The sequence below is a fragment of the Heptranchias perlo genome, chromosome 10 (assembly GCF_035084215.1).
Source record: "Heptranchias perlo isolate sHepPer1 chromosome 10, sHepPer1.hap1, whole genome shotgun sequence".
Taxonomy (NCBI): Eukaryota; Metazoa; Chordata; class Chondrichthyes; order Hexanchiformes; family Hexanchidae; genus Heptranchias; species Heptranchias perlo.
In genome coordinates, this window is record NC_090334.1 from 7,886,137 (window position 1) to 7,903,679 (window position 17,543).

The 17,543-nt window shown below is 40.5% G+C and overlaps 1 protein-coding gene across 2 annotated transcripts in view; it reads left to right on the top strand.

Moving 5' to 3' along the window:
* Positions 1–17,543, top strand: part of rmdn3 (regulator of microtubule dynamics 3) — a 237,618-nt gene that overhangs the window by 164,041 nt on the left and 56,034 nt on the right. For both annotated transcript variants that reach the window (XM_067991187.1, XM_067991188.1), the window contains exon 7: positions 4,581–4,656. In XM_067991187.1, coding sequence (XP_067847288.1) covers positions 4,581–4,656 — 76 coding nt within the window. The remainder of the gene's footprint in view (positions 1–4,580; positions 4,657–17,543) is intronic.

Consider the following 17,543-nt stretch of genomic DNA (forward strand, 5'->3'; position numbering starts at 1 on the left):
ATTGATTTAACAAGGTATGTGTGCACGTTTTTCCTGTCTGTTGCATCCTACCTCGTTGTCATACCTAAAACCAAATTCTAAAAAAATTCTTGAAAGAGGACCAATGTGACCCATCGGTGATGTGATATATGTCATGGTAAGGAACAGCATTGCAGTTTCTGTTCTTGGCATTTCTGAAAATATTTCTTCGCAGATGATGATGTGTTGCTGGCAGGCTCACCTGAGAATCTGGTATGCTGTATTCACCATCTTGGACGTTGGGTTAACCAGTGACATCTGGTGGTGGATGCCTTAAATGCAGTATTTTGGCCTTTCATAGGTTAAGTGGTGGCTTCAAAGGTATTTATTGGTGAATACAAAAGGCATCTATCCTTGATGTTGATTCATATCAGTATTTGAGAGTCCTGATTGATCTTGAACTGGTCAGACAGACTGAACTGCTCTTTTTCCACTCCTATGTCAGTACCCGGGCTTCCTTTCCCTGGCCATGAGGTATTTTGGCCAATTGCAAACCTACAACCTTCCTGGTCTGCATGGGTTCCATTATTATCTTATTACAACTCTGAAGCATCTTGGGACGTTTTCCTATATTAAAAGGTGCTACATAAATGCAAGCTGTTGTCAGCAAGGACACAGCCCTCCAGCAATGGGCTGAAAAGAGATAAATGGCGGTTTGGCCTTTTCCATTTTAACCAAGTCCTAATGCATGTCAAGATCATGGTGACTAAAATGTGACCAAGCTGCACCCCTTTATGGTTCAGAACTAGATATGCAATGCAAGGGCTTCTCCAGCCCATATGCGAGATCCAAGACCGAGCTGAGGTAGATGAGGCTTAAAGGGGAAGCGGCTGCAGGTAGGCAGGGCTCCAGCCTACACTAGACGGTCACTGAGCACTCTGAAGGAGAGTCAACCTCACAGCAGGCATGCCTCTTTGCCAAAACCTCTCACATAAGGACTTGGATTAAGTAGTTAGCTACGCAGCATTGGACTGGAATGGCCAAGTATGTAAAGGAACCCCTCCATGCTGTACTAACAACAGCTTGCATTTATGTAGCACCTTTTAATATAGGAAAACGTCCCAAGATGCTTCAGAGTTGTAATAAGATAATAATGGAACCCATGCAGACCAGGAAGGTTGTAGGTTTGCAATTGGCCAAAATACCTCTTGGCCAGGGAAAGGAAGCCCGGGTACTGACATAGGAGTGGAAAAAGAGCAGTTCAGTCTGTCTGACCAGTTCAAGAACAGAATACACAGATCACTATCTGTATTCCTCTTGCTCCTAATCGTTGTTCAGTGACTCCAGCTGAAAAGTGCATTTGTGTCCACATCGGGCAAGATCAGGATCAGGCTCAGCTGTTGTATCCTCCACAGTTGATTAACTTGCCAACACTTGCTGTTTAGGCTTGCGCATGAAGAATGGCCCCTTAGATAGGGTATTGGAGGCCTGCCAGCGAATGCAGAATTGTACCCCAGTATGAGTTGGTGCCTACAAGGTAGGAGGTAAGAAAAAAGTTAGAAAACTCACGACTAAGAGAAAATTTAATTCACCATGTGGCAAGTATTATAAGCTGTTTTTGCAACATGGTTCTGAACTGAAACGGACTTATCAAAAGGTCAGTGTGATCGAGACATTCATCGAGTGGAAGAAAGATCAAATAACCAGTAAAGAAATGAGAGGGAAAAAAGACAACCAAAATACTTGAGCAGTCAGAAAACAGAGTATTCTCAGGTGGGCCTTAGAATCTTGTCTCAGCAAAGATGAAAAATTGGATGCAGTGGGATGAATATGAATCACTTGCAGGGAGAGAGAGAGTATGTCCAGTCAATTAAATAGGTTTGCTTGTAATGCCATTTTTGTTTTTTTTTTACAGCTTCTAGCATTCATCTTGGTCATTCTGCATTCACCTTTCCTACATCTATACTTTACAACCATTATTTGATAGCTCGATGAACATCCATATTATTCCTCCCACATATGTTTTTGCAGGCAGAAAGGAGTTCTGTTATACATTTGTTATTTTGGACTGTTATTTTGGACTGTAGTGATTCTATGCAGAGCTCTGACATTCCTGTTGGAAACTATCTCTTTAATATCCAAATGATGTCTCTATTAATATTGTGGTATCAGTTGAATCACTGTATAGTTTGTGCTTGCCTTAGCACAGATGTTATGTGTCTCTCTATATTGTTTATTCATTTTTCGGACTAGTGTATGTATTTTATACATTCTATATATAGACTACTGATAATTCAAAGTAATTTCTGAACTAAAAAAATTGAATTTTCCAATAATTTGAAATAAGCAATGCTAACATCTGCAATTGAATTACCAGATAATTTGAATTAAGTGACTTTGGATGAAGAGTAGACTGTTAGTGTGTGTCATTTTACTATACAATGCATATTTCTGAAGGGGGAATCTAAAACTAGGGGACAGTATCTCAGAATAAGGGGTCGCCCGTTTAAGACAGAAATGAGGAGGAATTTCTTCTCCCAGAGGGTCGTGAATCTTTGGAATTCTTTACCCCAAAAAGCTGTGGAGGCTGAGTCATTGAATACATTCAAGGCTGAGTTAGACAAATTTTTGATCAGCAAGGGAGTCAAAGGATATGGGGTAAGGGCGGGAAAGTGGAATTGAGGTAAAAATCAGATCAGTCATGATCTCATTAAATGGCGGAGCAGGCTCGTGGGGCGAAATGACCTACTCCTGCTCCTATCTCCTTAAGGTCTTATGCACATTATTAAAGCCACTAATGGTGTTCTCAAAGATGTCCGTCATTATCTTCTACCCTTGGCCTATATCTTAGGACACATTAAAGCTCTCTGTTCATTTTTAAGTATGTCTCCAGTTTGCAATAAGTTCAAAAAATGGCAAATCTTTTTAATCAAATGTTCGAAGAATTATGTCTAGACAGTTGCAATTTAATTTTCCCCAAGACTGATATCTTTCCTTAACTCCTGACTGAAAAGTAGCTGCACAAAAAACTCCATCAGCGACATGTGCAGTAAGATTGTAAGTTATGAAGAGCTTTGCAAAGTTGCAGCTGTTTTCATCATTGACCCCACCAATTCTCACCCCATTATCTGTGACCTGAGGTAACGGTCTTCTTTTGGAAACAGCAAGCATGATCACTCTGATCATAAATTTAAAAAGTTATTATGCTGTCTTATGATCCTTAGACCATAGTTTTAAATTCAGCACTTCGTAACTGTCATTGAAACAACCACGGGGTCATGCAAATTTAACTTTAGCTCCAGTTAGTTTGCAGTGATGAACTAGAAGCCCCATCGTTATTTTTACATAGTTGTAATCTTTGCGTAATGTTCTTTTCTGGAATAAGTTGTTGTGAAATGTAACTTCTGTGACCAATAATTATTTTTCTTCTTTCACCCCACAAAATGTATATTGAATGGTGTCTGTTTCTTGTGTTAAAACAAATCTCTGAATTTTGGTTTGGCAACAGCACCCAAGAGACTTTACCAAATGCTTGTTGGTGTTGGCAGCACAATTCCTACTACAAGAAATCCACGCAATGTATATCCTTAACACGGATGATTAGCTGCTCAGAGCTCCCTCTCCAGATCTGTAAAATGTATTTGTTCAGCCAACTTATGATGGGTTGAACTTTGAGAAACCAAATATGTTCCCAGCATTTTTTTTCCGGTTTTATTTTTACTCCTTTTCTGAAGGCATGTTTCCACACTGCCAAGGGCATCGCCTTCCTACTACTTTCAGGACATTTGTCTTCATGGTTGTTTTTCCAACTGGGAAAAATCTGGCAAGCCAGCTTGTTCCCTTGAATATTGGGATGTCTGACAGTTTGTGTATGCACGATAGTTTGGTATTCTATTCATTCCCAGAATGTCACACAGATGTGAAATTACACTGATTATGCAAAAGTAAGTAGCAGAACAAACTGGACTGTAGGGCAATACCTTCCTGAAGGCATTTTATGCATACGAAATCTAGGTGAAAGGGTATTTTAGCTATAGCAGCTCTCGATGTATTGTGTTGAATCTAGTCACCTCACCACAAAAAACAGATACAAGTATTGGAGACGGTGCAGAGAAAAGTAGACTGATTCTAGATGTAAAGGGGACGGGCTAGGAGGAAATATTAGAAAATCTTAAGTCTTCTTTCTAGGTTGTAGATCTTAACAGGAGACCACGTTGAGGTTTACAAAATATGAAATATAATCCCAGGAAAGTTTGACCAGAGGATATTAATTTGATTAGTGAGAAATAGTTTTAAAATACACATTGGAAGAATTTTGTAACTCGGTGATAAATTATTGAAACAGTTTGCTGGGAAAGCTAGAACTTGCCTGAGATTAGGGATGCTATCGTAGGGGATTTAGGATTTTGGTGGGATGAGCTTTCATGGGCAAATAGCATTTTCTCATACTAAACTTTATGTTCTTAACTAGAGTCTAGGTTATCTGTTTGATCATGGTTGCTCGTCAACCTCCCCAAATGTGCAGAGTCTATAAATGAACAAACTGAATCAACCTAAAGGAAAGCTATGTACTATATAGTTGTATTTTTCAATACATGTGACCTGGTGGCTTTGTGTTTCAGGTATGCTATTCTATCTGGCCGACAGGCTGACCACGAGACCATCCAGAATCGAATCCGGGCCGGATTTATTTTCAAGGTAAGCCAAGTTCTGAAAGATTCTTAATCCTCAATATGGACATTAAGGAATTGGACATGCCAAGTGTAGAAACAGTGTTCTGCAAAACCAATTTCTGCCTTGTGACAGAATACTGTAATCATGTTTGGCAGGCAGCAGACAAAACTCACACATTGCTGCTGGACTTGATAGCGTCCAAAGACATTAAAGCAGTAAACTAGGTGAGGATTGGTTAATTTGATGCCAGAATTTATACATTACAACATCGCAGAGATGTGGTTAAGCTGTCAATGCTACACATTACTATGACAAGAACACTGCCACAGAGGTTTCTACAGCTTAAGCCAGGAGCTAGTGCAGCTGTACTTGAACATTATAAGTCAGTCCAGAAAGACTGTACAGAATATCAAGAAAGAATCCTAATACACAACTTCTGCCTTTAGACAGACTGTCAGTTATTTACAGAAGTTCAATTGCAGTGTTTACCATTAATTAATTGACCTGAGTTATTCGATATATATTAGGTCACCTGATAAGATCAGACATGCCTCCAGGACCAGCTTGTGCTCTTAAAAGCCGTTGAAATCAATTTCACAGAGCACCTATCCTTGCTTACAGCTCTCTCACGTGGTACTCTGTTGTTATGCTGCTTCATGGACATAAAAAAGCAATCTAGTGACACCACCTCTATTATTGTGCATACTAAAACATTTTATAAGGCACTGTATGCTGCATTGATGGACTTTGTTCAGTGCATTATAATCACTGACCTTTTTTTAATTGATTCTCTGGAGATGGCATCGCTGGCAAGGTCAGCATTTATTGCCCATCCCTAGTTGCCCTTGAGAAGGTAGTGGTGAACCATCTTCTTGAACTGCTGCAGTCTATGCAGTGAAGGTACTCCCACAGTGCTGTTGGATAGGGAGTTCCAGGATTTTGACCCAGCGACGATGAAGAAATGGCGATATATGTCCAAGTCGGATGGTGTGTGCCTTGGACGGGAACTTAGAGGTGATGGTGTTCCCATGCACCTGCTGCCCTTGTCCTTCTAGGTGGTGGAGGTCGTGGGTTTGGGAGGTGCTGCTGAAGATGTCTTGGCAAGTTGCTGAAGTGCATCCTGGAGATAGTGCAAACTGCAGCCATGGTGCACTGGTGATGGAGTGAGCGGATTTTTAAGATGGTGGATGGGCTGCCGATCAAGCGGACTGCTTTGTCCTGGATGGTATCGAGTTTCTTGAGTGTTGTTGCAGCTGCACCAATCCAAACCAGTGGAGAGTATTCTATCACACTCCTGTGTCTTGTAGGTGGTGGAGAGACTTTGGGGAATCAGGAGGTGAGCCACTCGCCACAGAATACCCAGCCTCTGACCTCCTCTAGTAGCTGCGGCATTTATGTGGCTGGTCCAGTTGAGTTTCTGGTCAATGGTGACCCCCAGGATGTTGATGGTGGGGACTTAGTGATGGTAATGCCATTGAATGTCATGGGGAGGTGGTCATTGCCTGGCACTTATGTGGTGCAAATGTTACAAGATAAATATCTCGAGGTAAACTTTGGAGTTGACCTTATAACGGCTTCACAGTTACACTATTGCAGCAAGTCAGCAATTGCCAAACCCATCGCACTGGGTCTTTAACCATGGTAGCTGCTGCTCAGTTGACCTCAAATTCTGTTTGAAACCAACGTGATCTAAATTGGCCATGCATCGCAAATTCCAATATGTCTCAATTTTCTGGGGTGGCGGCGGGAGGGGGTGCTCAGTCTAAGCAGAAAATAGTGACACAACTCTGAGGGACCTGTGGAATTAATTGAAATGATGTGGTATTTCTTTCCTTTTACTGAAGGCAGCATTCTTTACCTAGCTCATGGAGGACCTCTAGTGGCAAAAACCTGAAACCACAAATTACAATATTTGACATGGACAACGGGGCTCAGACGTACATACTTATTAATTTGTCAGAATCTGTGCTCTGGAAAGGCACTTTTAAACTCACCCTTTGTGGTGTGGCATTATCACAACGGTAATTGCACAAACCAGATACATAAGTCTAGGCAATTGCTAGGGGGTCGATACAATTAAGTTTATCAAGCCTGTTGTGTATTTTGATACCTGAAACCACCAAAACCACCAATACTGCAGTTATTATTGATCCAGGCTTTATTGCTGCTGACAGACACGTTTAATATTTTTAATACCTGGGAGGATTTTCAGTATAAAACAAAAGTTTAAACTTTGCAAATACATTATGATGCAATACTAATGAGATTTTTTTCCCCTTGGTCTAATGTGTAATTTTCATTGCAATTTAATACTGTAGTGTTATAGAGTCATAGAGTCATAGAGTTATACAGCACGGATAGAGGCCCTTCGGCCCATCGTGTCCGCGCCGGCCATCAAGCCCAGTCTAATCTAATCCCATATTCCAGCATTTGGTCCGTAGCCTTGTGTTCTGAATAGGCATTTAAAAAACTTAACGGCAACATTTTTGTGAAGAAAATAAATTGCCTGTTTCAACTGGCACAAGCCACGGTACAAATATATATTAATGAAAGCAAAGCCCAGCAGAGCAGAGTACCACCTTTGATAGACCATTCCATAAACAAGAATGAACAGGCACTGTGTTAGAAATTTTAAATCTGAGATTTGAATGGAGAACTGGCAGAAGGAGATGAAATAGGCACTGGATAATGAAGTGATAAAAAGGTCCACGGTTATGACATTTCAAAGGTAAATAAAAATGTTTTTTGTATTTCAAAATATATAGGCACAAATTGCAGTTAACTTTGCTACATTACTTCTTAAGAATATAAAAAAAACAATAAGCTCTGTAAAATCATAATTTTAAAGTATTTTTGTTCACTAAAAATGTACATGTTCACATGTAAAAGAAATGAAGAAATAATGTTTGAAGAATTTCATGAATTTTAACATTTTCCTAAAATTATGTTTGCATTTTATATTTACAGACCTAGTTGTTGAGCTTTTCAACAGCCCACCACTTGAAGCTTCCTATTCAGGGTCACCCTCTGGATGCAGTGGCACTGTGCAACTTGATGCTAGCCTCACCATCCTCAAGTACTGGCCTTCGGAGTACTCGAGGGAGTTCCGAATGTCAGTGCCACTGAGTTGTGAGAAGGAGGTTGCTAATTTCCATATTATTAATCTGTAATCAGCAAATTCTGAGCCACAGTATTGGATTATGGCCAGTGAAATTGGATGGGATTTTGGTGCTAGAATCTAGTACTGGTGTTCTGACCCCTCTGTCAACTTATACGCTGTCTTTAATGTTAAGAGAATCCAAGGCCAATGTGGCTAAACATAGAAAGGTATTTAATTCATCCCTTGAGTAATGCACTTACACGGACTCTTTCAAACATACTGTTATAATATAAAATATTAAAAAATAAGGTGGTTGATGGGATTCCACAGGAAGGGCCTGTTACCATGGAAACAAACTAGCTTGGTTAGGCATGTATAGCTGTGCTTCACCTGTCAAAAGGGTCACCAGCCGCCACTGTGCAGGTCTAAGTGCTATGTCATCGAGTTTTCCACAATTGCTTGGGAATATCGCTTACTCAAAATAGTAAAGGAGGTTAGTCAGAAGGGATCTTCCTTTTCTGAATCCATATTTACTGCTTATTACTAGATTATTATACAAGTAATCTGCAAGTTTTCTCCTGATCAATTCCATTATTTTCTATGGTATTGAAGTAAGAGTAATGGGTCTGTAGTTTCCTGCAATCTGCATTGTCATTCTTTTTCAAAATGGGCACCACATTAGCCTGTTTCCAATCTACTGCTACCTCCTCAATATTCATCGACTCTCATATAATGGCCATAAATGCCTTACAAATCTTCGTCCTTGTCCCTCTTAGTACTTTGGAATAAATGCCACCTCTCAAACAAAACAGTATTTGTTTTGACCCTTTTAATTTTGTATGGGATTTTTATCATATTTAGATCAGTCAATTCTACTTTAGTTATTGCAGTTTTTGATTGGCATGTTGCTCATATGTTACATTGTGAATATTTGAAGGAAGTAATCATTCAAGAGGTATTCCTTTGATTCAGCATCTCAGTGGAGAAGGGAGTGTGTGTCTGAGATCAACATTGTAGCCCTGATTCTATGATCCATGCGCTCTGTGAGTGCAGCACTGGGCTGGGATTACAGAATTAGCCCTTTAGTGTACTCATCCTTAGCTTGCATCTGATAGGGTTCTTGCCTCTTCTCTAACTACTATTACTGTTACAGTACCGAAAAAAATGTTCTTAGTGTTATGGTTTGCATCTGCAGCTATGCATTTCCAGGTTTCTCTGTGCCTCTTTGACCACTTTTTGCACATGTTTCTGCATGTCCTTATGCCCACCCCAATGAATTACTTCCTTTCCCCTTGCAGGATTTGTAAAGTTTGTTCTTCCTCTTCATTTCACTTGTGATGAATTTATTAATTAATTTATGATTTCATTTGTTTTGTCTATGCTTGCTGAAAGATAGAAGAAAGAACTTGCATTTATAGGGCACCTCATCACGTCCTCAGAATGTCCTGAAGCACTTTACAATCAATGAATTTGTTTGTGAAGTGCAGTCACTGTTGTGTAGACTAAGGTGGCAATTTGCTCTCAGTAAGTCCCACAAACAGCGAATGAGTGAATGACCTGTTGATCTGTTTTATGGTTTTGGTTGAGGGAGGAATGTTGACCAGGACACTGCGAAAACACTCTGCTCTTGTTCAAATAGTACCATGAGATATTTTACGTCCACTTGAGCAGGCAGCGGAGAGCTTCAGTTTAACACTCGTGAAAGATGGCACCTCTGATTACACAGCTTTTCCTCAGTACTGCACTGGAGTGTCAGACAAGATTATGAACTCAAATCTATAGTGGGGCTTGAACCCATGACCATCTTACTCAGATGGAAGTAGTACTACTGAGCCAAGCTGACACTTAAATGCATTTAGATATGTATTTCTCCTTTATGCTCAACATTATTCATGTATTTCAAAGAATTCTATGTGTCCTCTACTGAATGTTGTTGAACAAACCCCTCACTCCTGCTCAATTAATTTGCTTAAGCCATTCCCTCAAATCTTTTGAAATTAAATAGCTAGCTCCTAGTCTTCGGTATTTCTGAATCTCAGATCATGCTGCATGCGATTTTGTTGTAGTCGCTATCCCCAAAGGTACCATGACAATCATTTGACGAGCAGCAGTTCACTCCTCATCCTGGTCTTGCATACCGAAATAATACTTTGAGGAGGCAACATCATAGTAGACCTAGGGTGAGCTCTTGCATCTTGTCGGATTCTCAAATTGAAGCACATGGCTTGTGTCCTGCAGAATAAAACTTGTGTTGAGGCTTATCTGTTAGAGCTACAACTAACTATTCACTACAACATATTCACTATTTCAAAGCCAGGAGAAACTCCCCAATGTACTGAACATGTAGCAACATCTCTTCCGGAGACCGGCTGGGCCTGAAGGTTCCCATGAAAATATCCGTAACTCCAGACAGTGTATTTGCTTTCGCTTTGGTTCCCAAGACAAGGACAACAGAACCTCTCTTCAGAAGCCGCTAATAGTGTTCCATTCTAAGTTTGCAATGCTTCCTAGCTATAAATTCAAGAGAAAAATTTAATGCAGAAACTTTAGAATAAGCCGCAGGAGGGAGCTCTGCTTCTGTCATAGTAACAACTTTAGAAACTTTAACTTTTTTTAAAAAGCACAATTACTCAGGCCACTTCAGTGCTCTCTGTTTTAGGCAACGTTGCAACACTACTACCCAGGCCTCAGTTTGGCACTTACCTGCGCTGTTATAGGCAATGCAGATTTAGTGCTCAGGGCTCTTAGAAGTCCTCTGTTGCAAGCTGTGCTCTTCTGGTGCCCAGCAATTGTGCTGACTGTGTATTGGACAGAATTGTTTGTTTCCAAAAAGGTGCATTTAATTTGGTTTTATTGTTTCACTCGGACAAATGCAGTGTCACTGAAATGTCTCCTTTGTGCCTACTCTTTAGTTACCGTTTCTCATCTTTTGTAGCACTCATTTTATTTTTATAAGTCAAACTCTTTATTTTGCTTATTAGAGTGGTGAATTCAAGTCATTTCAATATAGCCTGATTAATGGCTTTAACTTACCATCAGTGGTAAGTTATGCAACAGTGGATTGGCCTATTCAGCATGAGGAGCTCAGTGACAAATTGCACCCAACGTTCTGAATAGAATAACTGCCCCAAAATGCCTGAAGATATATATTTTAAAAAAAATTAATTCTATTGAGTCCTGGCCTATCATGGCCACAAACTAGTTTTTCACTGCTGTGCCCAAATTTTGTTTGTTTGGTTTCAGTGTTTCCGATTCACTGAGTTCAGATCAGTACAGAGTTGAGTTGAGCTCTTCTGCTTCTGTATCAACAACAACAACTTGTATTTATATAGCGCCTTTAACGTGGTAAAAAGTTACATCATAAACTTACTCAGTAGTTGTAAGTTTTTGTTTCCTCCACTTAACCAATTTTAGAACCAGTGTAAAACCTTCATTGAGAAATTCTATGTTAGGAACAAGCTTTCATTGAAGTAAAACGGTGGAAGATTGTCACAATATGTACTCTTTCAATTCAGAAGGTGCTTCACAGGAGCGATTATCGGACAAAATTTGACACCAAGGCACATAAGGAGATATTAAGACAGGTGACCAAAAGCTTGGTCAAAGACAAAGGTTTTAAGGAGAGTCTTAAAGGTGGATAGAGGCAGAGGGGTTTAGGGAGGGAATTCCTGAGCTTGGGGCCTAGGCAGCCGAAGGCACGGATGCCAATAATGGAACGATTAAAATCGGGGTGCGCAAGAGGCCAGCAATGGAGGAGCGCATAGATCTCAAACGGTTGTATGGCTGGAGGAGGTTTCAGAGATAGGGAGGGGTGATATCAAAATGATATTGACAGCAGTCTTGAGTCCAGCCTGTCATTCTCCCTCCATGGATCAGATATATAAACCAAAATATACAATAGCAATCTTAATCAAGTCCATTTTGCAGTGTGCACTATTCGGGAAGTGGGATGAGACTGTAAGTGGCCAGGAATCCCATAAGAACAATGTGCTTAGTTATTAGTGTTTCAAGGTGGTGGTCCGAGCAGAGATTACGTTCTGTTCTAACAACGCCCTTAAGGGAGCCCTGCGCTACTTATTTCTCTATCGTCTTGAAGGCAGACTACCTATTTCCAATCATTTATCACTCTGTCTGCCCCTGGAGTGATCACTATTGGGTTTTAGGCTTTAACCTTGGATATTTTCCTCATGCTCAGCACCATAAGCCACTCCCATTAGTGATCCCTCCCTCTACAAACTGAACTATTCCTTTACACGCCCAATATCTGGATAATTTTAGCAAGCCCCAAGGCCAAACAGAAACTTGTAACTGTATTTGGCCTACTGGATCTATCACAGGCTGCAACATAATCACCTTGAATTTGAAAGGTGGTAGAATAAACTCTTGTCAAGTCATCAACTATCAAATAGTTTGCAGATTTGCAGTAATATACAAAACCTAACTATATTCCTGTTCAGAATGCAGAAAATAAAATAAAATAATGCTTCTTAGCACTAAAACTGGATCTGAAACAAGGTCCCTGAAAATAAATTAATGTGGGGGCTTCACTACTAATCCACGAACCCTCTCATGTATTCTGATAGGACTGCTGAATTGGAGCAAGCCTATCCATAATATATTTTCTAACTCCTTTGAAGTTCAACCAGAGAACAAAGAAAATCAAATATGCATCTCTCCTGATTGGATCACATTGTCATAGGATTTCACAGATAATGACTGATCTTCCCACAAATGGTCTCCGAAGTGATAACTCAAGAACCCAAAATCAAGTCTGGATTTAAATAGCTTACTACAAATGTACACAAACACAAACCAGTTAACAAAAATGTTAGGATGGACCACTGCAAACCTATTAGTTGCTACATCAATCCAGTTGACACCTAGTTGTAACAGTCCACTTTGAATAAACAGGTAAAAAGGGTTTCAACTTAAGGCATTTACAAGCTAATGCCTCCCCATTACCCATACTAGTCATGGTCTATTGGGCATCAAACAGACTGGGTTATTTTCTAAAATTAGTTTTTAGCCCAATGGTACCCCAAGCAAAAGACCGAACAAAGAAGAATATAACATGCCATGAATAAAGCACTGTATTTTGTGACCTCTTAGAAAGTGTGTTACAGAAACCCCTCCGTCTCCCATATGTGACAGTGTTTCCTGCTGCTCCTCCAGCTCAGTAACTCTAACTCTGATCCTCAGTGAATGCAGCTGGCGACACTTCCTGCAAGAATGTTTATCCTGGATGTTAAAACCATCCAGGGTCGCAACTTGCTATTGTAACCCACATATAAAATAAAATTATAATAGGCAGTATAGAAGTCTTAATTTATTTTAACTATATACAATAATGTGACTTACTCCAATTTAAAGAAAATTCCCTCAGCAATCAGATGTCTATGTGGCAGGATGTCTAATTACGCACTAATTAGAGTGGTAAATTTCAATCACTGGTGTGGCAACGGTTAAGGAGCAGCCAAATGAGTTATTTCAAAGTTAGGAAGACAGATCACATTTGGCTGCAATCGTTCCAGTAAGTATTTGGATAAGTTTAATGTAAAAACCAGGGCCGATTGGACGTGTTGTCTCCCCGTCTTTAATATCAGAACGAACAGCCTGGAAGTGACCAACTTCCCACAGTCTTGCCAACATTAATTCTGACTGAAGGCAACAGCAGCATCTTTTCTATTTGCTGAGCTGCCAGCTGTAGAAGCTGTGTCAGCACATCAGGGCTGATCCCCAATAGGACATTCAGGTGAGGAGCAGTGCTCACAGGGGTGCTAGTGGAGAAATTGCAGACCTGCTGTGCCTGGTTTTCCAACCATTAATTTAAATGGACAGAAACGTAGACACTGTGGGCCCACGATTTCCCACCAGTGCTCCCTGCGAGCACAGGCTTCTCACTGGAAACATCCCTTTGGACAGATACAGACCAAGATTCCAATGACTCTCATTGTTTAGATACAAGAAAAACTGTGTGTGTTAAACATATCATTTATTTTTTGTCATTATATATAAACTTGATGAAAAGAAAATGCTGAAAACTATGCAGTGTTGCATCTCACCACAGAAACCTTTTCTATTGAGTCTGGAACCAGAATTGAATCTGCATTTCTGAGAAGAGTTCACATCCCAGGGAACGGAGTGTGTAGGACAGATATGATGATGGAAAGGATTGAAAATTGACATTCGGGAAAAAAATACTTTACAATCAACAACAACAACTTGCATTTATGTAGTGCCTTTAACGTAGTAAAACGTCCCAAGGTGCTTCACTGGAGCATTATCAAACCATTCACATTTTTGTTACATATTCATTTGCAAATAATTTGCATTCTGTCATTTAGTCCAAAGCCTGTTCAAAACACCAAAGGTGTAGGGCCCACCATTTATGCAGTGGAATCAAGGATGAGACTTTTTAGTCTTGGCAGATTTCAACTTTTTTTGCCTTTTAATATGGTTGGTACCATAATTTTTATGTAAATAAAATAGGGACACTTGAAGTTGTGATGCTGGACTGCAGGCATGGTCTCTAGAGATGGAGCTCCAATAAGCCAATGAGCTAAAGGAAATTCTGCTATCAGATCCCCTGTACTTACATGAGGGGATCGAATGTATCCAATTTTGCTGACGAAAGTAAGCTATGAGGAGGACACAAAGACGCTGCAAAGGGATATGGGCAGGTTAAGTGAGTGGGCGAAAAGGTGACAGATGGAGTATAATGTGGGAAAATGTAAAATTATCCAGTTTGATAGGAAGAATAGAAAAGCATAATATTTTTTAAATGGTGAGAGAATAAGAAATGTTGGTAGTCAGAAGGATTTTGGTGTCCTTGTACACGAATCACAGAAAGTTAACATGCAGATACAGCAAGCAATTAGGAAGGCCAATGGTATGTTAGCCTTTATTGCAAGGGGTTTGGAATATAAGAGTAAGGAGGTCTTGCTACAATTATATAGGTACAGTTTTGGTCTCCTTACCTAAGAAAGGATATCCTTGCCTGAGATGGGGTGCAACGAAGGTTCACTAGATTGATTCCTGGGATGAGAGGGTTATGAGAGGAGAGATGGAGTAGAATCGGCCTGTATTCTCTGGAATTTAGAAGAATGAGAGGTGCTCTCATTGAAACTTATAAAATTCTTAGAGGGCTTGACAGGGTAAATGCTGAGAGGCTGTTTCCCCTGGCAAGAGAGACTAAAAATAGGCTTCATGGTCTCGAGATAAGGGATCAGCAATTTAGGACCAAGATGAGGAAAATTTTCCTCAAAGGGTTGTGAATCTTAGGAATTCTCTACCCCAGAGGGCTGTGGATGCTCAGTCGTTGAGTATATTCAAAACTGAGATCGATGATATTTGGACACTAAGGGAATCAAGAAATATGGGGATAGGGCGGGAAAGTGGAGTTTGAGGTAGATGATCAGCCATAATCTTATTGAAATGGTGGAGCAGGGCTCGAGAGGCCTATGGCCTACTCCTGCTCCTATTTCTTATGTTCTTATCTACACTCTTGTATAACACAAAAAAGGTTCCTAGTGCTAGCAATAAGGTATTAGTTGGACTAGCATCAATTCTACCTTTCAATCTCCCTGGTTTGTCTCTTGGAGAGTAGAGCTGCTATGGTAGTGTAGTAGTTATGTTACTGGCCTAGTAATCCAGAGGCCTGGATTAATAATCCAGAGATCATGTGTTCAACCCCTAAAATGGTAGTTTGAGAATTTGAGTTCAGTTCTTAAGAAAATCTGGAAATAAGCAATAGTACTGGCAATTGTGACCATGAAGCTGTTGGATTGGCATAAAAATCCACCTATCTTTACCCGGTCTGTTCTATATGTGACTCCAGTCCACACCAATGTGGTTGACTCTGAACTGCTCTCTGAAGTGGCTTAGGAAGCCACTCATTTCTTTCAAGCCGCTACAAATTGCGGTTCAAGAAGAAAGCCCACCACCACCTTCTCAGGGCAACTAGGGGTGGGCAATAAATGCCGGCCTAGCCAGCAGTGCTCACATCCCAAGAATGAATTAAAACAAAGATACTACAGTTCAAGGTAAATGCATTATACTAATCCCAGCAGCTACAATCTAGTTATTGTTGATATTTTAGTGTACATAAGAAAGGGGACACAGCACTGAAGCTCTGAGACTGCCGTGGTAGAAGGTACCAACAACATCCTCCTTAAAGTGACTATGGCATGCTATCTATTTTTTATCCTGCTCATCCTCTCCATGCCATTAAACACAGTCAACCAAATCCAACCTCCCCATATCACATCTCCTCCATGGTCCATGTCTTTGGGGCTGCCTTCTCTTGGTACCTCTCCTACCTGCATCAATGTAGCCACTACATCTTTAGCAATGGCTTCACCTATTTCATCTGTTCCCTGACTTGAGCCTTGTCAACATGATCTGTAGACATGAGAGAAGCTCCCACATGCATGCTGAAAACACCCAGCTGCATCTCCCTGCTTCCATCCTTGACTTGATGACCAGATGCTTGTCTGATATCAAGTCGAGGATTAACCAGAACTCTCTATAACTTGAACACTGCCAACACCAAAGTCATTCTCTTCAGTTCTTGACAAAAGTTCCTTTCCCTTGTCCCCTAACTCTGTCCATCTCCCCAACTGCTCACTACACTCTTTATGGCATGCAATCTCAGTGTCTTGTTAGACTCTGATGGGAAGGATGTGGAGTTTGAAACTCAGCTCAAAGACTGCTAAGTTCTAACACCGCTTTTACCTTGCCCCCATTGCCACTGAAGCCCTAATACATGCTTTTGTTACCTCCAGATCAACTTTTCCATCACCCTCACCAGTGTCCTCAAACTCCAAACAATACAAAATTGACAGCATCCTGTCCCACATTTAAGTTCTATTCACCCATCACCCCTGTCCTTGCTAATCTCCCATGGCTCCCCATTTCCCCAGTCCATTGAATTCAAAATCATCATCCTCATTTACAAATCATGGCAACATCCACAAATCACGGCAACATCCCACTCTGCCTCTGCAATCTCCTCCAGCCCTACATCCCAGGTTTCCTCCTTTGATCTTCTGACAGTATCAGAGCTTCATAGCATCTCAGCTTTACCCTCTGGAACTCTAACCCGAAACCTTCCACCTTGCTACCTCTTTCCCTACCTTCAAGGGCCACCTCACTTACCTTCTCGGACTTACTGTTTAGCCTCTGTTTCTCCTCTGTGAAGTCTTTTGGGTCATGTACTACGTAAAGGGCGCTATATAAATATAAACAGTTGATGGGTTGAAAGTCTGCTTCCTACAAGAGTCCTGTGTGAAATAAACTTGGCAGCCTGTGGGCATAAACTCAGGACAAAACTATTCTAATTGGCACCAAATTGGCAATCTCACTTAGATGCCATTAGGATGGCAGGGTTAGCATTTGTTATCTTGGGTACACCTCCTGTATGTATGGAACACCTAAAATATTATTCTGAGTTTTTTCAATTTTTTCACTCATTTCATTTGAGGATTACAGCCCAGTTGGGTTGTAGCCATTTAATTCCATAATGTTGTTAACCTGCACATCTGCTTTTGAATTCTGAGGTAAAAGACTGAATTGGGGATGTGTCTACAGTAGTTTTTTTTTAACATTTGATGTGTAAAACAGAAAAGGTAGTGAAAGAAAAACAAAACAAGAGGAATGCCATAAAAATGAATGTGAGAACATTTAACAAAGTTTGAAAAGGGTCTAATGCAGGTTCTCTGGCATTTGGAGTTTCTAGACCATGCATTTTGGGTGTCCTTGATTTTAATCCTTTATCCTTGATTAAGTGTCAGCTTGGCTCTGCTGGTAGCAC